Source organism: Carassius gibelio, chromosome A25, assembly GCF_023724105.1.
Source record: "Carassius gibelio isolate Cgi1373 ecotype wild population from Czech Republic chromosome A25, carGib1.2-hapl.c, whole genome shotgun sequence".
In the NCBI taxonomy this organism is placed as follows: domain Eukaryota; kingdom Metazoa; phylum Chordata; class Actinopteri; order Cypriniformes; family Cyprinidae; genus Carassius; species Carassius gibelio.
The window spans coordinates 9,078,295-9,104,891 of NC_068395.1; the positions used below are offsets into that span (position 1 = coordinate 9,078,295).

The 26,597-nt window shown below is 36.1% G+C and overlaps 2 protein-coding genes across 5 annotated transcripts in view; both read right to left on the minus strand.

Moving 5' to 3' along the window:
• LOC127946992 (membrane-associated guanylate kinase, WW and PDZ domain-containing protein 2-like) overlaps positions 1 to 12,499 on the minus strand; it is an 87,906-nt gene extending 75,407 nt beyond the window's left edge. For all 4 annotated transcript variants that reach the window (XM_052543860.1, XM_052543862.1, XM_052543859.1 and 1 more), the window contains exon 1: positions 11,965 to 12,499. In XM_052543860.1, coding sequence (XP_052399820.1) covers positions 11,965 to 12,262 — 298 coding nt within the window. In that variant the 5' untranslated portion in view covers positions 12,263 to 12,499. The remainder of the gene's footprint in view (positions 1 to 11,964) is intronic.
• A 4,550-nt stretch (positions 12,500 to 17,049) lies between these two features.
• LOC127947216 (guanine nucleotide-binding protein G(i) subunit alpha-1) lies at positions 17,050 to 25,673 on the minus strand. Its single transcript, XM_052544200.1, has 9 exons — positions 25,191 to 25,673; positions 21,483 to 21,525; positions 20,979 to 21,120; positions 20,712 to 20,869; positions 19,604 to 19,732; positions 19,171 to 19,300; positions 18,907 to 19,060; positions 18,171 to 18,377; positions 17,050 to 18,076 (listed from the first exon to the last, which is right to left on the minus strand). Exons 1-8 carry the CDS (start codon positions 25,306 to 25,308, stop codon positions 18,187 to 18,189), a joined length of 1,065 nt encoding a protein of 354 aa, XP_052400160.1. The 5' UTR covers positions 25,309 to 25,673; the 3' UTR covers positions 17,050 to 18,076; positions 18,171 to 18,186.
• Between the last annotated feature and the right edge of the window lie 924 nt (positions 25,674 to 26,597).

Genomic DNA, 26,597 nt, shown 5'->3' on the forward strand with positions numbered 1-26,597 from the left:
CTCGAATGTCCAATGTCAAGCCAAATTTATGCCTGTTTTTTTTTTTTTTTTTACTTTCTCTAATTTTCTTTTCTCTGTGCCTGATTGCTTGTGTCCTTTACCCGGGCTGATGTCCATCCAAAATTCAAAAATTGAGCCGCAAACATGAGGTGCGAGTGATCGCGAGCGCGGATGGGAGAATGGTGAATGTTTTTTTTTTTTTTAAGCAACTGGGATGGTGTCCCCTCTGGAAGTTGGTGCCCTATGAAGACTGCATACTCTGCATATAGGGAGTCGCGGTACTATCTGGAAGATATATTCCTCAAACCGTCGTTCAAGAGGAGGGAATGCTAGTCCTTCAAGAATCACTCAAAATATTCCGTTCATAAAGCCAATATATAAATTCTTAATATATAGTATTCCACAGTACATCATGTTATTCTAATTAAGTCCTTTTTTTTGGGGATCTTTTACATCTCTCAGAACCTGACACATTGTAATTCTGAGAGTCCAGGAAAGTTGCAGTTCTGGAAAATGGTGGCACTCTAGACTAAATGCTCCATTATAGTGTCACACCTAATTCTTAACTTTAATTCTTTTGCAATTTAGGTGTTTCTGTTCTTCTCCATCTGTTTTTTTTTCTTTCTGACCCTTCTGACCCAGTAAGCATTTTGCTGTCCAGTGGTCATGTCTTTACTTTGTAATTACTGTAGTGATCTAATTTTGAATATTTCTCATGAGGATCTAATAATTTTTTTTTTTTTTTTCAGTCTGAGTGAAATGTCTTTTTTGGCTCATTTTATCAGTAAAGGAAAAGTTCCTTCATAGTTATTTTTTTCTCTTCCAGTCTTCATGGTCAACTACGTATATATCACGCTCGTTGCCTTTTTTTAGTGCAGCTCAACCAATTCACATCCCATTCGTCAATATTTGTGATATCACAAATCCCGGAAAATGCTTGTTGTAGTCCAAACAAATTTTTTGTTGTAGTTTTTAAAAAGTGATTTTTGTATAATTGTGCATGTTCAAATTTCATATATATATATATATATATATATATATATAATTAAACATAACCACAGCACCACCAAGTGGACAAAACCTTTACCATCCCCAACGTGTCTCCTACTATATATATATATATATATATATATATATATATATATATATATATATATATATATATATTTCAAGTGTACAGTTTACTTTTATTGCATATTGAAATAAATATGTGCTTATAAATCAAGAACAAGCTATTTATAGCTGTATTTATAAACTGCTTAGTATTGACTATTAATGTTAAAACAAGGCTTTATAAAGCATAAACTGACTATTTACTAATGAGTGCAGTTATTATAAAGTGTTACCAATGCATTTACTAATGTTAACAAATTAGACATTATTTTACAGTGTTATCAAATCCTTAAATGATTTATACGTTTTTTTTTAATAATGATTTTATTGACCTATAAGCATTTGTGAAAGTTCTGCTTGCATTACAGCTTAGTCTTGATCTGTGAGCTGAACAGATTTACTGTTACATCCATGAGATTATGTAAATTCAAATAAATATCATGTCACAGGATGTCATAGGTCAGTATCAAATGAGTTTGAAATTATTATTTGCAGCACAAATAAGGTTTTTTAGGATTTTTAAAAATCCCTAAAACTGTCAGAAAAGGATAAGGCCTAAGATATTTCTATGTAAGTGGCTAAATGTATTTATGTTTTTATAATTATAATACATAAACTATGAAATTATACAAAATGTGTAAAAAAGTAAATAAATAAATACGCACAGACATTTAAAAAAAACAGCCAAGACGAATGAGTTTCCTTTTTTATATATATAGATTAAAATTGAAGACAGAAGCAGGTAAATGCGGTCACTTAATATTCAAACCGAGTAGATCCACTTCAGATTTATTTCTCAAAAGTTTATGTTCACGTGGCTGTTTTCGTTTATATTAGCCAAGCTATTATGTATTTTGAAATAATCTTGTCCGTGATGTGTTCGTTCGTACGACGAAAGGCAGAACCCTGCAGCTCGAGAGATACGTTATTCTGCCAGTCGCGCTTTCAAATAGTCTTGCACACATAAACGGGTCACAAACACCTGCATTTAGCTTGCTGTGTTATAATGGGTGTATTGTGTGCATTTATGGCAATATTTTATTTGAAAAAGCTCTTAAACAAGAACAAATTAGTTTGTTTTGAACTAGTGACACTGTACACGCTGGTCGGAGGCGGTGATTTCAGATAGGCAGCCGCGAATATTTCGTTTTCACACAAACAGTTCAAAAACATCTGAATTTAGCTCTTGGTGTGTTCTAATTGGTGAATTGTGTGATATCGCTGCAATACTTTATTTTTAATAGCTATAAAACAAGAATAAACTCGTTTTTTCTGAGCTCATCATTCCACACGCTCCTGCTCAGAGCGGTGATTCATCTCTCGTGTTTCTCACGTATCACTGACCACACATCAATTATTAATGAGCCCTGACATGGTAATAATCATATATGTTGGTTTAGCTTGTCAGTGTGAATTAAATCCAAGTATTTATTTGTATTTTAACTGATTTAAAAGTGAAAATAAAAGAGAGTCTCCTCCCTTTTTTTTGCGGGAATTGCACCTGTAGGGGCGCTATTTCTCTCAGACAATGGTAGTCTAAGCACACACACTCAAACAGGGGGATAGAGTGAGATCAGATGTCTGACAGTTTTTTAATTTTCTGTTATCCATACAGTGTTGTAAAGTCATGAAACTATGCATATTTCCTCAGAATGACTTTTTTTCTGTATGAAAAAAGGTTTTGAAGTGTTTGGAATTTAAAAATGCAGGAAAATTAATAATTCCATTTTTACTGTCATTTAAAAAAATCACCACCACTAAACCATCCAAGCTATCCAAAACCCATTCACAATTTAAGTTCCTCAATGTTTTTTCAACATGTAGACAAAGTTTGGTGTGTATAGTGTTACTCTCCTCTGAGCAGTATGCATTAATTCACAGCTAAATGTAAAAAAAATCCACATTCAAATCAAAATAGCCAACTTCCTGTTGGTCGTAGCTGATGACTGTGAATTAGAAAGTTGTCCGTCTTAAAAAGAACAATTTTTGTACTGAGTTTGGTGTTTGTAGCTAAAACTAACCCCCCCACTTTTGACAAAAGGTGGCGCTATAGAGTGCCTCTTCCACACCCTCTTATGAACTTTTGCCAGTGTCTAGCTGTCACTAATACTGATATGTGTTCTGAGTTTGATGAAATTCTAAGCATGTTATATGCCTCAAAATCACCTGAGAAGTATTCCAGTTTGACATGTTGCCACGGCAACAATATTTTTAGATATCAATATCCCCCCAGCAGATTTATATCGGCTGTGTTTTAACATTATTCTGATGAAGTTTGAAGCAAATCGAGTAAAAATAAGATGCTGAATTCCAAGCATTTTGAAAATGACACACTTCCTGCTGCCAGTTGGTGGCGCTATAACTTTGACTCCTAATAGTCACATATATGTGATCGACATCATACAATGAATAATCTGATGAAGTTTGATTGAAATCAGGAAATGTATGTGGATGGTATTAGACACTTCCTGTTTCTCAATTCTCGCCATAATTTCAACGCCTCGCCACGAGCAAACCGTTCGAGATATCAAAAATCCCCTGGCAATTTTTCATCCCCAATGTCTTGAGATCATGTTGACCGAGTTTGGTGGTAAACGAGTAAAAAACCTATGACAAGTATATCAAATTCCAGAGCATGCGCTTTTTACATAACTCTAAATAGCTGACTTCCTGTTGGGCGGAGCCCAATGACATGCAATACGAAAATTGTTTGGCACAATGAGATCTATATGTGTACTGAGTTTCATATGAATATGTGCAAGTATGTGTGAGCTATACATCAACATTTATGACTGTGTTCCAGGGGGCGCCGTAGAGCCCCTGTGCCACGCCCGGGTCCCAGCCTCTGCAGGCTCCTAAAGGGCACAGATTCCAAAGTGTGTGCAAATTTTCAAGAGTTTTTGAGTATGTTAGGGACCCCAAAAGCCCCCACAACTTTGACCAAAAATATGAATAATAAACCCTAAATAGCCAACTTCCTGTTGGGCGGAGCCTATGACATGCAGTACGAAAGTTGTTTGGTTTAATGAGATCTACATGTGTACAGAGTTTCATGTGTCTACGTGCAAGTATGTGTGATATATGGCCCTCAGTATTCCAGGGGGCGCTGTAGAGCCCCTGTGCCACGCCCGTGTATCAGTCTCTGCCCGACCCTAATGGCCGCAGGTTCCAATCTGTGTGCCAATTTTCAAGAGTTTTCGAGCATGTTAAGGACCCCCAAAGCCCCCGTAACGTTAGAAAAAAATAATAATAATAATAATAATAAAAAATAATCCTAAGGAAAACAATAGGGCTCTCGCCCTCCAGGCTTGAGCCCTAATAATCCTTAGAAGAACAATAGGGCTCTTCGCCCCTTCGGGCTTGAGCCCTAATTAAGACCGTACAAGCAGAATTACTATAGGACATAAGTGGGGTGATGCAATACAACGTCAGCATTTTTGCTACAATATTAAAAGCAAAATAAGGTCCTTGGCCTGGTATTCAGCTGTATTGTAAACTGGAGCAAATTGAAAATTGCAAGTGCATGACTACAATGTGTGCATCTCAAGGTAATGAATACAATAGAAGACAGAATACAGAAGGAAAGACTTTCTTTTTAAGAGGCAAGATCTGTGTCCCTGCAGTGTAGCGAGCACAGAGGCAAAATTAACTGCAGTGGCGTTCACTTCATGACAGATGGCCAAGCATTTTTATTCACAGATCTAAAGGATAAGAACCCACATCATAATTAATTATTTACTAAATATGTTTTTCTCATGCGGATAATCAAAGTAAGCCAGCCAGTGTGAAAAGCAGTGAGAAACTGTTTCATAAAAATGAAAATCTTGCTTGCACGCTCACCAGCATCCGCGTTTGTCATGCTAACATTCAAGGCAGCTGTCTTTGACATCTCGTGCATTTGTAGTCATGACTTAACAATGGACCAAAGACGTTTCTGCACCCCGATTGGCCGAGGGTAAACCCACTTCAAAATGGCAATCACAACATCAGCCTAAAGTATATCATTCTGTCTGATGGGAACCTTGCAGTTCTGTCCAGTTGATTGCAATCAGTCACTCTGGTAAGCACATTAAAACCATCATAATCCCAAATAGCAGCCTAGAGGGATGTCAGATGGAACCGCTTTACAAATTAGGTGGCACTTGTGCTCCACTTGCTTAGTGAGTGGAAGACTGCAGAATATAATGTTCTGCACTGCTAGTGGCTTTGCAAAGCATTTTCAGTTTCATGATTAAATGGATGTGGAGCCGAGAGGTACATTTTATCCTATAGGTCTAGACAAAGCTGCCAAAAGAGCTGTGAAGTTACATTGCATAATGTGCAAAAGCTAAAAAGCGTTCTCAGCTCGCTTAGGAAATTGTTTCCAGATTTGCGACCAGCCAAATGACAGTCTGCATCTAATAAATATGTAGCGTTATTATGAGGAGGACAAATGGTAAATGTTTCAGAGCTTTTTGTATTAAAGGGATAGATCACACCAAATTGAATTTTTTTAATCATTTAGTCATCCTCATGCTAATATTAACCTGTAAGATGTTCTTTCTTCTGTGGAGCACAGATGGAGATGTTTAGCAGAATGATCATGCTGCTCTTTTCCATACAAGGAAAGTAAATAGTGACCAGGGGCTGTCAAACTCCAAAAACGGACCACAGAAGTAAACTAAACAAAACATTTGAAATTAAAACTGAAATACACTGAAGTTGAAGCAATCAGATTACAAACTGGAAATAAGTAAAAACTAAAACTCAACCAAAACTGAAAAATGTATTAAACCTAAACAGCAAACAACTTAAATACAGTTGTTTTAATAAGAATCGAAGTATGATTCATACAGTGTTTTTTTTTTTTTTTTTTTCATTCAATTTCTTGAATGCTACTGCTAAATACAGATATATACTGATAAATAAAGCATAATTTGTGTATATTGTGTGTATATTCCTTCTTATTTAATTATTTATTTAAAGGTAAAATAATGAAAAATATTTTTTATCTTCACCCACTTTGGCCTAAATATCGACCATTTTTTTTTTTTTTTAGATTTTGTTACCTTGTACGACTTTGTTTTTTAAAATAGGGAAATTAGTTTGGCTATACTGCTCAGACAACTTGCAAAATAATAAAACCAACATAAAGAATCATGAGAATTCCGAATCGTGATTTTCTTGAAAAACATTGAGATCAGATTTTTTTTTTTTTGCCATATCGCCCACCCCTAGTTCTTTCTAAATATATGATAAACATTATGTACAGTTTGCTAGATAAAGGGGTGACACATCTTACCCCCCTCATATGTGTTCTCTTTATAGATGTAAAAGAAAAGAGAGATCATTACAGATGAGGGACGATGATGAAATAATGAAAAACGCAGATCACATAAAATCACTTATTCAAAATGACTAAATGAAAGATGAAATTCCAAATCAATCTCACATCTCCAAGGAAAATGCCGACCATTATGACAGAATAATGACTGTCACTGATAAATTACACTTCAAAGCAAAATAAGTTAAACCCCCGAGGCTGCAGAAATCTGCTCAGAGTCATGTCTGTGTTAATCAGTTAGCGAATCCATTTGTGCAAACTGAACATGTTATATAACCAATTATTGCACTTCACTACTGAAAAATAATGAGATTATATTGCTGATGTTTAAAAACAGTCAACACATCAAAAGTGACTCCGAAAACTGAAGGTCGCAGCATCGGATCGGTCAATGACCTAAGAGTGAAGTAGTGTAGTGGCACAGGATAACGAGAACGCTAAACCAAATATCTGCCCTCAGAAGACTGAATTAAAACATGAAAAGACGACAACAGAATAAGACAATTAGAATAAGATGGCAACAGACGTGCTTTATTCCAAATCAAACGTGGTGCTACGCGTAAATGTGACTGTATGAATGCAGCCTAGTTGACTACTTAGCTTGATATTTAGATAACTGTCAGAACTGGGTCATTATGACAAGTCGGGCATCAAAGTCCCTGTAACCACCAAGCCACAAAAGTGAGTCCTGGACATGCACCAACAGACATCAATGCAAACACACCATCTCCTCCATCACATCAAAGCAGGACGGACTGAGACATAAAAAAAACACTGGTCAATCAAATCTCACAGCACGTGATCCACATGCATATATAGCCCGTCCTGATTTTGCTGAGTTGGATGTGTTCCAAGGTCAACATATTTTGTTGACCCTGGAACAACATTTTACTCCAAAAATGTATTCTTGACCATATAATCCCTAAAATCAGAGGAAATGATAGACGAATTACACTGATGTACAAGCACCAAACAGTGATTTTAAGCCGAAACTTCGCAAAATCTATAAACTGGTTCTTCAAATCTGATTGGTTAATCACAATGTTGTCCCAGGAACATGTCTCACTTGGTAAAATCAGGTTCTGCTGCATATTATAACATTACCTACAGTATCATATGCATAGTAATAACTATTACGTACCATATCTGTACAGGGATGGTTAAATTTCCCCAAAAAATTACATTTGTTCCAAACCTGTATGACTTAGGATAGTTCACCCAAAAATCTAAACCGTTGATTGTAGACACTGACTTCCATAATATTGTGTTTCCATATATTGAAAGTCAATATGAACCAGAAACTGTTTGGTTAACCACATTTTTCTTATATCATCTTCTTATGTTTTCGGCTGTACAATTTGTACAATTTTGTTACAACCCTCTACAAGTTTGTTTCTTCCGTTTTTGGAAAGAACACATTTTGAAAAATATATTATTATTAGGGCCGGGACTCGATTAAAAAAAATTATCTAATTAATTAGAGGCTTTGTAATTAATTAATCGAAATTAATCGCATTTTAATCGCATATAAATATTTGATCTGAGAACAGTGAGAAGTAATTTTTTTTCACATGGATTTATAGTATACCATTGAATAATGACCGAATACATAAGCTTAAGCAACAAAATATTGTTTATTTTTGTTCAACCAAGTCTAGCAGACCAGTGCAATTTTTGCCATGAAGTGTAGCAATAGAATATTTAGAAACAATTTAGAAATAGTACATTTCAGAAATTCAGGAAGCTTATATGTATATATATATATATATATTGGAAACACTGACTATTAGAAAACATCTCTTTGTTGCTTCAGAGGCCATAACTTACTAAGTCCAACTCTCAATAACCTTGGCCAAAACAATAAAGAGTTCAACATAAACTGTTGCACCAACAAAAAAATACATAGTTCAACATAAAGTGTAAAGTCCACGCTAGCTGCTATATGTTTTGCGTTGAGGTGATACTTGAGGCTCGATGTGCTGCTGCGGTGATATGCGAACGCTAGTTGGTGCTCCAGTATAATCGGTCCGCCGACACTCATACAGTGAGAAACGTTCCGCGGTGCAAAAATAAGTTATTAAAAATGCGGGAATTTTTTTTCTGTAATTAATTAATCTTAGTTAATGCGTTATTTTTTGTGTAATTAATTAATCTCAATTAACGCGTTAAAGTCCTGGCCCTAATTATTATTATTTTGTCTATACAGTGAAAGTCAGAGAGATTCTGTGTGTTGTTTTGAAACCCAGTGGCTTTCATTGTTTGAACAAAAACTGTTAGTTTCCGCAAAATAATTTCTTCTTTTGTGTTCCAGATCTGGAACAACATAATTTATTCACCGTTTCAAGTTTATTTCTTTAGTGAAACACTAAATAAGATATGAAGATATTATGAAAAAATTAAATAAAAAAATGATATGATATATACGAATTTTGAAAATTATCACTAAGAGTGGGGTTTTAATCCCAAATTCTGAAATTTACAATGTATATTAGTCAGGGTTTCAACAACTGACCTAAAAATCGACAGATATACCATGAAAAAAAATCAATGTTCTTCCTAACAGCAGTCCATCCTTGCATTCAAATTATCTACTCTACCAGATTTCAATCACTGAAATGAAATTATTATGCTAGCCTCTGTGTTCTTACACCATTTTACACTACAAGTACACTATAAAGCCTGTCGTACAAGTTCCCCAAACCCTGATCTTCAGCAGCCAGTCAATATTTACTCAGTCCACTGATCTGGATCTCCCTAGACACAACCTTTGCCTGCATCAAGATATTTTTTGCTTTCACTTGGGAGATGGGGATGTTTTCCAAAGTGCTGGCCCGGGGCAGAAGTTTGCTGAACACAAGGACGAAAAACACTGCAAATGTACTATACGCATTGTTGAAATCTCAACACTGTAGACCTGAAGACAGCTGCACGTCCTCAAATCCCATCACTATGAGTTAACATCTGAGTGAGAGATAACATCACTCCTCCCATTCACATGGGCACTTCCCATCTTCTCTTCACCACTGAAATCCATTGTTTTTAAGAGCTGCCACCTTATGGCAAGCCATTTTAACATTAATTCCTCAACACTACTAGTATGATTCCAACAAACACTAGCATCTTTTCCAATATCCTAGTAGTTACTTAGTATATATAGCTTTACTAGTATGTATTTATGAAACACTATAATCTTAAAGTTGCTTGAAGACTACTTTGTAGTTTAATGAAAATCTGATGGTATAATGTTACTAGTAGCAACCAAAACCATCATAATTTCTATTAAATTGCTACTACTATTTAGGTTTCGTTTATTTTTATTTTGCTTTTAGTAATTTCCAGTTCATAATCTTTTATCGATTAAACTTATTTCAGCTAGCTGTCAACGCACCATTTCTAATTTTTATTTTGTTTATGTTTTTCATTTAATATTTATATTGTATTTTATTTCAGCTTTGTTTCAATTAACAAAAATGTTTTAAATTAACAATAACCCTAAATATTACTAGGAAAACTTGAATATATGATGATACAAGAACTAGTACTTTATTTAATAAGATAGAATAAGCTCTAATACCAAATGAATTACTAGTAAAACTAGAATAGGCTTCAGCAACAAATCATACGTGTTAGAAGTGAATACTAGTTTGATATCAGAACCAGAGCTCAGCAAAGAATTCAATGGCAAAAATGTGAAAAGTGTTACCAGTGAAAATAGAAAAGTTAATCGTCACTGTAGTGATAATGACTAGTAGCAAAAGAATAAGTACTACAATGTATTGTGATACTAATAAACACTGAATTAAATTAGAGTTATCTCTTAAAAAATAAAATAAAAAAACAGCACTAGTAAAATACTGATAAGGTATAATACCAATATAAGTACAAGTAACTTAATGTGTACCGGTTAGAAGGGCTGCACGATATTGGGAAAAAATGACATAGCGATATTTTATTTTTCTGCGATATATATTGCGATATGAAATCTAATCAAATTTTTTCTTACAAACAGAAATGGGGTGAGCAGATTTACATTCTCATTTTAAATGATTTAAACCGACACCATCATGTCAATTGATTAATATGCACGAGGGAGAGAGAGCAAGACAGCGCTCGTGTTGTTTGAAGCGCTCTCTCTCTCATTTGCGCGCGCTCTCTCTCGCGCTCTCCGCGAATCACATTCGTCAAGGGCTTGGGAGCAGCTGGCCCGTACAGTTAATGAATAACGGATCAACTACTGCAGCCTACATCGCACATCCTGCGATGTGACTATCGTGGATTCGTACATCGCGATATCGATGCTTAAACGACACATCGTGCAGCCCTACTGGTTAGTGCTAAGGATTAGTGATAGTGAACTAGTTAATTGTAACTACAGTGATAGTGGCTGCCGAACAAATATGAGAAATTACTGGATTAGTATCTGATGAATAGTTTCTACTGAAATTGAAATAATTCTAGTAAACATAGGATTACATACTAGTCATTACAAGACCAAGTACTAGTAAAATATTGTTAATGAATATTATTGAAATAAATACTAGCAACAATAGGCCCTTTCAGACATGTTCACACTGCAGTAATAACAGTAAATTGCTTTAAAACTACTGGAACGACTTTACATACAAACACAATTACAAAAATGTGCGGTTCACACAGGCAATGAGTTACGTCTTATTTCCAGCAAAGCACCATTCACATATCAATTTCAAAACACCATAAATAGTGTGACATCATCATCCCAATGTTGTGTTTGTAAAAATGGAGGGGTATACAGGGTCAATGTTTTTGTTGATGTTTTCATTTTTGTGTCAAACCTTCACATTGATGCAGCGCTTTTGGCCCAGAGACATAATAATAGACAACTTCCAAACAGTAAACAAAATTATTGGCCAAGAGCAGACGTCTTACATCAGCTCATTCTGAACTTGTGTATGTGCTCATACTGGTAATCTTGTTCTGCACTCACAAAGAGCACATTACCGGTAATTTACTTGTAATTTTACAACTTCTCATTTTCTCATCTCATTTTTGAAAAGCTCCTGTTCACACATGATCTCTTAACGGTAATTTACTAGTTAATACTGTATGTGTGAAAGGGGCTAATAGCTATTGGTGCTAAAGAATAAATGATAAAACGGCTTGCCACAGCCATCCTGCAATTTAGGAGATCAATGAAATTGCTTTCAAATATTCGCCCAGTTCGCCCATGGCGGACCCGCGGGGCAAAACAGCCCCCGCTCCCTCGCGCATGATACCACGTCTTTGGAATCCAAACAAAGCTCAAATTTCATTCGCATGTTTATGTGACAATCCGCCTCATTGTAACTTCTGTTGCCACGAGCGACGACGGAACGTTCGCGGCTTCAATCGATAACCGCACCAATCACGCGCGGGGTCTGAAATGCACCTTTGTGTGTAAACAGGATTTCTGCGGGAATAATGTGCAGACAGCAGCCCCAGACAGCGGAGGGGTCGCTCGCACGCTCGTTCACACGTAGAGACGGCGGCGCGATGATGTTTATCCTCACCTTGCTTTACGCACTTCAGCCGGAACGGGTCTTTGCAGTGCTTGATCACGGCCAGCACATCCCTGGTGGTGAGCCCCGCCACCGGTGTATCGTTGACCTCCAAGAGCAGCTCGTCCTGGGACAGCTTGCCGCTCTGGATGGCCACTTTACCCTGCTTCACCTCCCCAAAATAAGGGAAATTGCCGTTCTCGGCGCCCCCTTTCAGGTCGAACCCTAGCTCACCCTCCTTATTCCTGGTGAGCACCGCTTCGTGGACTTTGTTCGTCCAGTGGTTCTTCTTTTTCAGACTCTTTGACATCGCTGACAACTGATGACTCGCCTACCAGTGTGCGGCTGCTGGATGGTACCTCATCCCTGCCCCGGTGTGGCGTATCGCGAGTCCCGAGGCGCGCTCAGATCCTTCGCCGCTGGCCGCTGCTCGTAGTGTCCATGTTGCACGCAGTGGAGTTGCGCTGAGAGCTGCAGCAGCAGTACGCAACTGTATGGAGGAGCACGCTCGCTTACACGCTGACTGCCGAGTGACCCGGATGTGATGTCTAGGAGGAGGCAGGAATGCTTGTGCAAGACGAGCGTGCATTCCTCAAAACGGGCTTCATGTAAAAGTGAGCCGTGGACGAAAAGGGGAGGAAGATGCGCAAACAAAGCTGGTTCAAACTGAATGTTTATGGTGTTTTTGATTACCAAGTTTATGGAATCGATTGAGTTGAATCCAAGATTTGAATCAAGGCAGATATATTTATAAGAAAAACGTTCAAAAAAGAATTTGGTCTTATGTGTGATTTTTTTTTCCCCATGATGTTTTATTGCAGGATTTTGATTTCCAAGTTTATCGGTCGATTCGTGGATGTGAATTAAGCCAGATGTCTCAATTCATAAGAAAATATAGCAAATATGATCCCTTTTATATATATATATATATATATATATATATATATATATATATATATATATATATATATATATATATATATATATATATATATATAAATTAAGTATAAACTATTTTTAATAAATAAATAAATAAGTAAAATAATTATAATAATAACGTGATACGCACGTTTACGCCGTACCCAATAGGAAAGGTACAAATATTAGAAATCGTGAATATAAATAATTAGGAATCATGTAAAAAAAAAAAAAGTGCACATTTCATTTATCTATTATAACATTTATGTTCCCTTGGTTATTTCCTTATATAAGCCCAGAAATTTGTCAAGTTTTTCGTCAGGTGTCTTTTTTAATTACACTCACCTAAAGGATTATTAGGAACACCGTACTAATACTGTGTTTGACCCCCTTTCGCCTTCAGAACTGCCTTAATTCTACGTGGCATTGATTCAACAAGATGCTGAAAGCATTCTTTAGAAATGTTGGCCCATATTGATAGGATAGCATCTTGCGATTGATGGAGATTTATGGGATGCACATCCAGGGCACGAAGCTCCCGTTCCACCACATCCCAAAGAAGCTCTATTGGGTTGTGAACTGTGACTGTGGGGGCCAGTTTAGTAAAGTGAACTTATTGTCATGTTCAAGAAACCAATCTGAAATGATTCGAGCTTTGTGACATGGTCCATTATCCTGCTGGAAGTAGCCATCAGAGGATGGGTACATGGTGGTCATAAAGGGATGGACATGGTCAGAAACAGTGCTCAGGTAGGCCGTGGCATTTAAAGTGTGCCAAGAAAACATCCCCCACACCATATCACCACCACCACCAGCCTGCACAGTGGTAACAAGGCATGATGGATCCATGTTCTCATTCTGTTTACGCCAAATTCTGACTCTACCATCTGAATGTCTCAACAGAAATCCAGACTCATCAGACCATGAAACATTTTTCCAGTCTTGAACTGTCCAATTTTGGTGAGCTCGTACAAATTGTAGCCTCTTTTTCCTATTTGTAGTGGAGATGAGTGGTACCCGGTGGGGTCTTCTGCTGTTGTAGCCCTTCTGCCTCAAGGCTGTGCGTGTTGTGGCTTACTGCGGTTGTAACGAGTGGTTATTTCAGTCAAAGTTGCTCTTCTATCAGCTTGAATCAGTCGGCCCATTCTCCTCTGACCTCTAGCATCAACAAGCCATTTTCACCCACAGGACTGCCGCATACTGGATGTTTTTCCCTTTTCACACCATTCTTTGTAAACCCTTGAAATGTTTGTGCGTGAAAATCCCAGTAATTGAGCAGATTGTGAAATACTCAGATTGGCCCGTCTGCCACCAACAACCATGCCACGCTCAAAATTGTTTAAATCACGAGTATGAGCCTGGAAGGGAAAAATATATTCAGTATATTCACTATAGAAAACTTTTGAGTTATTTGGATGAATTAAGCATTGACTGCTACAGGAACGCAGCCCAATTTATGTCACGGACATGTCAAATTTGAAGAATCGACTCTCAATTCCCCTCCCAACGACTGGGAATTAAAGAATCAGGGTTATTTTAAACATACAGTGAATAAAATGAGAGTCTTAAAACCTATGAGATTTCTGCCTAGGCACCCAAAATATTTTCTAGGGAGGAAGCTCGCTATACAGCCACTGATACAAACCTCCACTATTTCACAATGACATCTTTTTAATGACATTTAAAAGGACATTTCTTAATAAATGAACAGCTTTGCGAAGTAACTGCAATTACGTTTGATATAATTCTAAGGGGACTGAGATGTAATGAAAGGTTATGTAATAAAGATAAATTATTTAAAACCCACAATCCCATATATCCAGCTCCCAATTCAACCTAATTTATGTTAGTATGATCACTCATTGTTATTTAAAAAAAATCAATCAGTAAAAACAATAAAAAATACAAAAAAAGATGAGATGAGATGTAGGAGCATTTATCATAATTAGATCATGCAGATTAAAGTGGATAGTGTTATCAGTCCAATATTGTTTTATGATTACACAGCTTTTCTATCCAACCATAAAAAGGTCTATATTTATTGCTAGACTTATCTATAGCAGATTTATGGGTATATTTTACAGCCAGGATGTAAGATAAAAAAAAAATATATATTTTCAATTTACATCGTTACTTCAAATCCATTAAATAATATTACTACCACACAAGACACCTTGTTATTCAGCAATATATAAATGCCCATAAATCGATCCTAAAAGCTATTGTGTCTTGGCATATGCAGCGTATGTGAACAATAATTACACCCAACTACAAAGCACACAGAGAGTGGATTAAAGTTGCAAAAATAGTCAGGCTCATCTGTAATGTCTCACAGGCCTTTTAAATGATGTGTTATTTGCAGCACTACAGCTAAGTGAAGACGTGTCATCTGGTTGATCAAACACACAGAGCTGTTCCAAAGCCCTGATGCTGTGTGATCGGGATATTGGAGGTCCGGTGTAGTGAAGTATGGATTCTTTTGATCAGGTTTTCAATCTCTTTCATTTTACCTTCCACTTTAGTAGTTGTCAGTTTGATCTCCCTGGGGCCTGAGTGATTAGTCAAATCACTTCCATTTAAATCCAAATCTTACCCTAAAAAGGCCACATGGACATGTGGATGATCTAATGGTAATGTGTGGTTTCACACTTTTTTTGGAGGGTGTCACAAAATGTGAATCCAGATGTAGTGCAAAGAATTTAATTTAATAAAATTTTAGCCTGCTTATTACACTTGAAGTCATCCATGAGATAATTATTATTAATATTTATATAAAGTTGTGCTCATAAGTTTACATATTCCTTGAAGAATACGCAAAATCTTAATAATTTTCACAAAATAAGGGTGATCATGAAAACTTCATGTTATTTTTTATTTAATAGTGTCTTGAATAAGCTATTTCACGTAACAGATGTTTTAATATAATCCACAAGACAAAATAATAACCGAATATATAAAAATGACCCCGTGAACACTGTGCGTCATTTCCTGGATGATCCACGGCTGTTTTTGTTTTGTGTTGGTTGTTCATGAGTCCCTTGTTTCTCTTGAGCAGTTCAACTACATGCTGTTCTTCAGAAAGATCCTCCCGCTCCAGGACATTCATTGGTTTTCCAGCATATTTGACCGTTTTCCAGCAGTGACTGTATGACTTTGAGATCCATCTTTTCAAACGGAGGACAATAGAGAGACTCATACAGAATTAGAAATGGTGAAAACATTCACTGATGCTCCAGGAGGAAACACGATGCATTAAGAGTAAACTTATGAACAGGATGATGAGGTGTACATTTGCCAGAAACAAGGGACTCATGAACAACGGACACAAAACATAAAAACATTCGTGGATCATCCAGGAAATGACACACTGCATTAAGAATCAAGGGTATGTACATTTTGAATGGGCTCATTTTTACAAATTCAGTTATTATTTTGTCGTGAAGTAAATATAAACATCCGTTACATGAAATAGCTTATTCAAGACAGTACTTAAAAAAAAAAAAAAAAAAAAAAAATTATTTTGTGAAAAGTATTAGCATTTTGCATATTCTTCAAGGAATATGTAAACTTATGAGCACTGTAAACACACAATTATATTACACACAATTACTAACACAAAGTTTTACTAATATATAATATATATATATATATATATATATATATATATAAAATGTTTTTCAATTAACAGATTTTTTTTTTTGTATTTGAAAATGTTGCTTCTGCAATTCAATTAAATGGTTTTGTTTTTCTGCTTCCTACAGATTCTCCAGCTGGGTGAATCTGTAGAAAAAGAATCCATAGATAAATAAATTTATCAGTACAAAACTAAATTCAATCAAATATTTTCACTAAATTCCCATTTGTTCTTAAGTGTAACCTAAAGTCGTCCAAATAATTTACCTCCCATAATGCCAAATAAAATGACGCTGCCAATGGGAATCATTTCTGACTTGACCTGTCATAGCCACAAGAGTGCAGTGAGTATCCATGCTTTCAGCAATGCTGTGTGAAGCAAGAGCTCTTACAGCTATTTCTGTGGAGGAAATATTGATTTACGGACATCACATACAATTAAAAACACTATTGAAAGCAAAAACACTGCGCATATGAGGGTGAAGGTTGCTATTTAAAGAACATTAGGACTATTTGCTCAAAAAGTGAAAGAAAAAACGCTTGAGATTCTTATTTCAGGATGCTGTTATTTTAACAGCATTTTTATTAGCAAAATAGCGAATATTAGTCAACATATGTCCCCATCCAATGAGAACCTACATTTAAGGGATGTGAAATTTTAAACCAGTTTAATTGACAATGTTACTAATAGAGAAGACTCCTACTGAGGGCGTCTCTGCGACATTACATTGTACGGGTTGTCAAATCATGCGTTATTTAACATGCATGGGTATGTGCAAAAATTGTTCTAGAAATTATAAAGAGAAATTCTTTGGTCCCTTTTAATGGATTCAAAAATGGTTACCTTTGATCAATACAAAAATGCCTATTATAATGCAAAATGTTGACCTTTTGTCGAGTTCTCCATCAAAACAGGTGCAGATGAACCAATTCATCAGCAAATTTCAGGCTCACCACAGTTTTTCCATCATTCCAATCACAGGCAAATCTGACAAGGCTGGTAATGACGGCTGCGCTCAAATCAGCACAAGGTTTTTCAGAACTATTCTGACCCTGTAAGGAGGTTCAGACATGCTTGGATTTTTTTCCCACTGAATTCACAGCTCTGAGATCAACCACAGGTGTTTGGTCTCAATATCCATCTTTCATAGTCTAGACTACTACTGAACAGATTAAAGCCGTGTGGATATATATCAGCTGGCTCTTAATTAACTTCGCTGAAGTGGGAGTGAGAAAGCACTGCAAAATTAACTGCAAGGTACATGACCTTAAAGACAAAAAGAGACTAAATAATGTTCCCAGAATCCCTTTGAATGAAAAACACCCTTAAAAAAGGGCCTGTAAATCAACGTCTAAAAATGGTGAAAAACATCAGCAACAAATACAGTTGTACAAATATTTTACACAAAATGATCCTTCCCCCCCCCTAAAATGCAAAAACAAAAAAAACCTTAAAATGTTTGGAGAACATAAATATACAGTTAAGTAATGCATTCAACATTCAGGTTCATGGTTGACCTTCCTCCTGTTCTAGTTCTCCCAAAGATCTCACATCAGGCCACTCGCAGTCACCCTGTGAAAGTGAACATTCAATAGATAAATAAACAGTTTTTCCAAAATCACATCAATTCATTGATTCAGAATGAAGCTGGTGTGCTCGTGCTCACCAGTGAGATGGTTGTTTTAGAAGAGCCCACAGTCCTTAAGGTTGTTTTTGATGATGACGTCAGTGACTGCATCGAAGACGAACTGCACGTTCTTGGTGTCGGTGGCGCAGGTGAAGTGGGAGTAGATCTCCTTGGTGTCTTTCTTCTTATTCAGGTCCTCAAACTGACACTGAATGTAAGCGGCTGCGTCCTCATACGTGCTGGATCCTTGTATAGAGTTTCATATAATTAATTTGGACAAATAACAAAAATAAACTTGAGACACTAAGTATATTGTCATTAAACAAAACTACTACTCTCTATAATATAGTTTACTTTCTACACTATTTCTGTATTAAACAAATATCAATAGTATCTCAAAGATATTAAAATAATACTGATACATAGATCTATAATATATACTATTTTCAGCATGTTATATAAGTATAATATTTATATATATATATATATATATATATATATATATATATATATATATTTTTTTTTTTATCCATTTTTGTTTTCATTTAAATTTCTAAAGCTATCAATTGTGTTGTTTTGTCATTTATAGTAGTATTTGTTTATGTCTACATAGTGTTTATTCATATTTATTTCAGTTTTAATTATTTTAGTATATCAAGTAAAACAAATTAAAATACCTGTTGGCAATTAGCTGTAAAATACTATAAAATATTACAATTTAAATAGAACATAAAAAAAAAAAAAAATTGTTTCAAGAATTTTAAACTGTTCATACCAGTATACTCAGGGAAACAAATCGTAAGTGGGCTTTTTTTAATCTTGTCGTCAAACAGATCCTTCTTGTTGAGAAACAGGATGATGGAAGTATCCGTGAACCACTTGTTGTTGCAGATGCTGTCAAACAGCTTCATGCTCTCATGCATTCGGTTCTAAAAGAGGAGAAATAAAGCACTGTCTGGGAGGAACCTTAAAAGGCAAAGTTTCTGTTTCATGACAGACATAGACAAGATCTCTTTCAGTGTCAGCAATGAGCGCTCACCATTTCCTCATCTTCAGCCAGGACGAGGTCATAGTCACTGAGAGACACGCAGAAGATGATGGCGGTCACTCCCTCAAAACAGTGGATCCATTTCTTCCTCTCAGATCTCTGGCCGCCCACATCAAACATTCTGAAAGTACAGGAGATGTGGATGGTGAGTCACACTGAACACAATGACATTTACTCAAGACTGTGGTAAATAATGGTTTAATATTTATGTATATGAATAAAAGGAAGTTGATTAGACAAGGTTATCCAACACTATGATAAAAATAGTGCATAAACAGATGGCTAAACTGAAAGTGGCTACATGAATCATACACACATCAAACAGTCAGCACGCAGTTCACACTCTCAGGTTCTGCGTGGCTCAAAAATATGGATTTTATTTAATCACTTTCGGTGTGTTAGAAGTTACAATTAAAAAACTCACTTGAAGTGAAGATCTTTGAAAGTGAAGTGGGTCTCTACAATTCCAGTTGTCTTCACCCTGGTCCTCAGGACATCTTGCTGAGTTGGGACATAGGAAGAACTGGATATTCTGTCTAGGTCATTCAAATAGCTAGAGAGGGAAATACAGAGTTCAGCCGATTATAAAGTTATTCAAAATCCATTTCATGACTTTAAGGTGAAATTATTTGAAGAGGTTCAGGAAACCAGTTTTAAAATGGGCATTTTTCATCAGTTCGGTTTGGAGACTTTAAATGGAATTAATTAATCTAATGAATATGATTTATACAACAATAAAAAAAAAAATGTCAGATATATAAAGCTTTTTTTTTTTTTGGTTAAATGGTGATCCATTGAGCTTTCTAATCTCCAAAGAATCTTAAAAACAAAATGTATCAGTTTCAACAAATTAAGCAGCACAGCTGTTCAACACTGATAATAATTAGAAATGTTTCTTGAGCAGCAAATCATCATCATTAGAATCGTTTCTGAATTATCATGTGAGGCTGGAAGCTGGAGTAATGCTGCTGAAAATTCAGCTTTACCATCACCGCAAACAAATGACATTTTAAAATAATAAACTACAAAACATATTTTAAATTAGATTTCATAACGTCACTCTTCTATCTGATTTTATGATCAAATAAATTTAGACTTCTTTTTTAAAAAAAAAATTAAAATAATATTACTAACCCCAAACTTCTGAACAGCAGCATATATTCATTCTAAATTTGCTTTCCTAGACACATCTACTTATGATGTCATAATTGTCTATTGTGAATATATCTTATTCATCTAGGTTGTATGCAAAAGGTAAGGGTTTGCAGCATGCTTGGAGAATGCAGGACAAATTTGCATTTTTGAAAAGTTTGCATAAAGCATATTTGAATCATGGACCATAATGGATGGAATAACTTCAATTATAACTCAATGTAAAAGAAATGTCCACACACGGCACATGAAACATTGACGTGTTCAGCAGCCACAATGGAAACGGAGGTGGGATATGTGGGGAGCGTAAAAGTCATTATGTGGGAACTGGCTGTGTAGGGAAGAAATAAAGATGGCAAAAAAAGCTAAAAGACACTCACTATGAGGCAGAGTCATTGAGCTGGTACTCTCTGGAGCGACTGAAACAAGCCTGAACGCCACCATCCTTCCACAGCCGCAGGATGATTCCTGACAGCTCGCTCGTCATATATCCCTCATCTGCAGAGCCGGCCAGCACAAACAGCTGCCTTGCATCATCCTGTCAAACAGCCAATCCAATGCATCTTGGTTTCCTTTTGATACTTTAGCATTACATAAATAAGTGGCCTGCATTAAACCCCACTTTACATTATAACAGCAGCACTTACAGCCCGCCCAGGATCCGCAAAGTCAATCTTCAGGCGGCCCATGGCCCTTATGATGGCGATGATGGACTGGATAGTGTTGCTGTAGACCACGGCTCTGAACTGTTTGCACTCTTCCTCGGAGTAGCCTGCTTCATGGATGATTCTGTGGGAGAAAAGACAATGCCATTAATTTAAGCAATAAAGCTAATAGCTCCTGGCAAGTATATTGTGAATATAGGCCTGATGATTCTGAACATTCTGCTGCATGCTGTGCCAAAAAATGTTAAATGCTAAGATATATCACTATATTTGCTCGGTTGCTTAATTCTAATGCCTTAAAAAAAAGTTATTAAAGCCTGACAAATGGAGGGATGTCCTTTAATAAGTCATGTCCATACTCAAATGATTTCGTAATTCACATTTAATTTTAAATAAACACTGCTGTTGCTTACATCCTGCATGATTTCTAAACATTACGAAACCAGTATGACATATTAGGATGACATAATAGGGGTTGAAACTCACTTCATCTGTTTGACAATTGTACTCTTTCCAGATTCACCAGCCCCTGCAAAAGAAAGAGAGAAAGAAAGAATGTGTTAGCCAGATGGACACACACCCAAACATTCCAGAACCTTCCCTGCTCCATAAAAGAGTATGAGGATCTGACTCTGAACGATCAAGTATTTGTGGCTTCTGCCAGCTCAGCAAAAGTACTTGTTAGTATCAGATTGAGCAGGAGGTTCATTTTATTTCCCTTCCTTTGATTTCACCACAAGTAATAACTGGGTGGGGAAAAGACCTTATCAACTTAGAACTTGTAATTATACGGTCACGTTGCATCCTTGCCACTCATATGACGGCAAACAAGTGACAGAAAAAAATAAATAAAGGGAAGCGGGGGAAAACTCATGTCATGTGAAACGGCCCGAACCAACATTCTACGAAACTGAGACTTTAGTTTCATTATGTGGATATACACTTCCCTGTATGTTAACAAGAGGAATAAAAGCAACAGCCTTTAACAATCAGTAGTAATGTAAGGGAGTGTGTAGGTGTTAATCTTAATGGATTAATCAAACATCACTTCACTGTAATGGGATAACAGACAGGCTTTGGTAAACAAATTAGCTATACGTCTAGATAAGTATGTCAGCGCAGGTTTGATTCAAGGTGACAGACATCAAAAATAAGTACTGAAACCTTTGGAAAAAGTCCAGTGACCCCGAGGGGCACAAAGGGGAACACAGAAAATTAAGGGAGAAAAAATAAAATAAAATAAATATATAAAACTCATCTTTTATACAGTATAAATTGAGATTTCTATACACGAAAATACATAGCAGTCTTTTTATTTGGGGGTCCCTGGAATGAAAGTTTTTTTTAATCCTTTTAAATCCCTAATTGACCTAGTGTTCACAATTGAAATTTTGCCATTTCAGAAAAAGGCTACCTGATTTAGCTACATTCAGGAAAAAACTCAATATTCCCATACAGCTCTCCACCTTCCATGAGACTCACAGAGTCTCACCGAGCGAACGTTTCAATTAACCATCTCCGTTGTGGTTGAGCACATCCCTGAGGGGGGACATCTATTTCTCTCAGTCCCAAAGAACACACACAGCAATTAGGCCACATCAGCATCCCTCACACACATTTAATGCTTACTGCAAGAAAACTGAACACAAAGAGCACTGCATTTACCCCAGAGACCCCCACAAAACCTCCACATGAGTTGATGAGAGGCTTGTGGCATTAATTGTTTCCTGGGAAGCAAACATCAAAGTGTTCATGACAGATTTTCAACCGTTCCAGTTGTCAAAAATGTTCAAAGAACTTTGCAGGCAAAATCCAATACACTTTAATTGAAAACCTGGATTTGAAAATTGAAAAATTTTGAACAAAGACAAAACATTTCAAGTTTTTCATGCAAATTTTTTACACTGACAAACAACTGTGTGCAGAGAACTTCACAAATCACTACATTATTGACATAATGAGAATGTACTTTTTGCTGAATGTGACCACATGACCATCATGACTGCTGTCACTTTTCCAAAGATGCACCAAAATGTTGCGGCCAAAAAAGTAATCGTTCAAAAGTGCTGCATGAAATGCATCCGTTTGTAAATGTGATGGATTTTAATGAAAAAACTTCATAAACTTCAGCCTCTTCAGAAAAATTCCAAATCAATTCAAACCGAAGCTGGAAAACAGTTTGAGACGGCGGGCTAAACTCATTGCCACAGCGCCAAGGTGTTGCTATGTGGTTGCTAGGGTGTCATGGGTGGTTTCTTAAAGCCCCCAAGCCAAAGTAGCCCAAATATATATGACATTCTAGTCCCTCCTTCAATATTAGCCATTGGAAGTTTAATATTTTGGGTTAGGGGTTGGTTCAAATTCTTAATCGGAAGAACTAGATATTATATTGAAGCTTGGTTGCTTTATTCTACATCAATCCAAGTTTCTGATGCCACACACTGAACTTGACTCCCAAAGCACTGGTTTCACCTTTTGTTTGGTCTCCTGAGGCTGCGTTTATGGTGCTGTAATTTGAACTGGCTCTGTGGTTCCCATGCAACCAACAACAACTGCCCGAGACGCACGATCAACACGCTTTATACTGTGAAGATGTGCTCATCTTCACTGAATTATTAAATTTTGAGAAGCATTTGTGACAAAATCCTTTAAGTAACCACCCATGAAGGTACTTTCTCTTCACAGCAGTTGATTTATTCTTAGTAACAACCCTGGGAGCCACCATTTGTCCCCTCTATAGTCTAAACAGGAACTCCAGCCTGTTTTACAGCAGGCATAGAGACATATGCTGTTGATCCGCAATGCCAAAAAGCAAACAAACCCAAGGCGGCAGCACACAGAGGGCGCATAATAAATCAGCACATAGGGGGAATCCAGTTAACTAGATAATTACAAGTCAATTCCCTAAATTTTGATTGCATAAGGGCAGGTTTTATGTCCTTTAACAATTTACACAGTGAGAAAAGATGGGACCAATAGGAAAATGGTCTGCACAAAAAAAAAAAAGGAATATTAAATGACCAGATCCAAGCAAAACTTTTACCATTATTGTTTGCAAGGGAAATGGTCACACCAAACTTTCCAGCTCTTCAAAATTAATGAAACCGCATGTAAACGTCACCAAGTTTGTGACACGTTCTGTAAAACAAATATCATGCTTAAGCTGCACACACCATGGATAATCAAGAAAAGCAAACAAATGTTTTAATCATCCCAAGGAAATAAATAGTTTGACTTCATTAGTCAATATCCTGAAAAATGCTTGCACACAAATACTGGAAAAGTACAGAAGAAACATGCAAAACAGGAATCGGTAACTGAGAAACAAGTGGCCTACATGGAAATCACAATGAATTTACAAGTTGAATGCTTTCATGTAACAAAAAAACTAAAACCTTGACTAAAAGATATTGTTTATAATCTGCAACTGCATTCATTAAATTGTAAAACTTCACACTTAATTGTTTTTATTGCCAATAGATAAATCTATAAGGCATATTATATAATATATATTGTGTGATGTGTTGGAAAATCGATTTAATTAACAAATCAAATAAATCATACATTCAAATAAACTCATGAAATTTGAAAAGCCACTGAGACCACTCTTTAAACCCATGCAGCATCCATTATACTCCAAGCACCCAGCAGGACCCTCCATATGCACAAGATTATTTATCATAATTGGACGAGGTTTAGGGTAATCTATCAGCTCCATCTCCGTTAATCAGGCGGTTCAGATTAAATCGGATTAAACTAGTCTTTTGTTGCCTGGATTAGCTGAGAGCCGTTTACGTCTAACGTTAACTGGCCACTTGGCGAATATGCAAACCGGTAACGTTACTTTGAAAAGGTCAAGGCCAAAAAAATAAATAAAATTGAGACCGAAAACAACCAAATGAAATCGCAAACGCAATTAACTCGTCTCTACTGCATAGAACTGTAAATTAAACTTTTAAAAACCGTGTTTAATGATTCGAGTGAAAATGAACCGAGTTGATTAGCTTCATGCTAGCCGAGACACCAGCGCGATAACTACAGACAGAAAAGTTTCCAGCGTCCATAAATATGCACTTGACTGCTTCATTTTCCACTCATATATTATTTAAATATTATATCAAGTTCTAAAGTCTCTCATATGTGCTGTTAAGTGAACTTTAATGGTCTTATTCACTAGCGGAGCGGCTAACTCACCCAGCAGCAGCAGCTTGACCTCTCGCGACGCTTTCTCTCCATCATCCCGCAGGTTTTTGTCAATCATTTTACTCCTCTCCTGGGCGCTCTTGTCGTCCGAGCTCAGGGTGCACCCCATCTTTCTGGAGTTTCGAACGATTTACGAAGTCAAATGAGTTGAAAAATAATACGCGGAAGAAAGAAATCTCATGCACAAGTGGTTTAAATGAGGGAGCCACCCGACTACGCCTCACGCCCAACTCTTTCACACACGCGCAGGATCTTCAAACTCGAGTTTTCCACGCGCTGAAGTTTCTAATGTTAACAAAAAATAAAAACGGAGGCTGTCAGTAATCAGTCGAGTGCCTTTACGGCCATGGTTGATTAAAAATAACGTGAAAATTGAGTCATTAAGGCCCAGTTTCACGCTCCGCTTGTCCTATTGCTGTTAAAGTGACGAAGAGATCGGTGGAGTTTCCTGTTTCTTTTCATACATAAATCCCCCCTCCACGGCGCGCGCATGGAACGCACGCTCCCGCACACATGCGTGCACGCCAGGGTGCGCGCATATTGATCCCACATTGCTCTGAAGTCAGACTTTCATTGTTCACTCTTTAAAAAAAATGGGTGAAAAAATAATTTCCCCCATTATTTAATGAAATTCTAGAAAAACTTAATGCTTTCAAAATGCTTAATAATATTTTCATAATTTCCATATTTTATTTTATCAATTTATTTATTTATCCAATTTATTTACTTATTTACATGTATTTACAGGATGTATATATTAATACTTATATATTATTTAATAATGAAATCTAAAATACTTAATCATAATTTTATGTATTTGTCATTTTTATTTTATTTACATTTTTATTCATCAAACATTTAATTAAATCAAATTTCATTTGATAGATTTTTAATTTATTTACATTATTTATATATTAATAATTATATTTTATTTCATAAAATTTCTGAAAAAGGTTTGAAATACTATTTCTTTGTGATTTTTTATTTATTGACAGTATATTATTTATACATTACAATATGTTGTTTATTGTATATTTATGTTAATTACAACTTTATTTATTGTTCTTGTTCTGTCATGCCTATCAAACAATTTTAGTTGCACTTTATGTCTAATTTTAATTTAATTAAATCAGATTTAACAATAAAATCTCCCTTTATTGATTATTATTATTTTTTGTTTTATTTTTTTTACATTAGTGTCTGCATAGTTGGGAGGAAATGGCTCTATTCGGTGAGCTGAATGAGGCCACGTCTGGTCGGTTGGGCCACAGGTCTAACCATATTCAAATAGATTCAGAATTAGGAGATTTTCTTATAGGTGGCACATAACCATTCAAAAAAAAATAATAAATAATAATAATCAAAAGATGAGCTCATACATAAGCTTTAGAAATATTA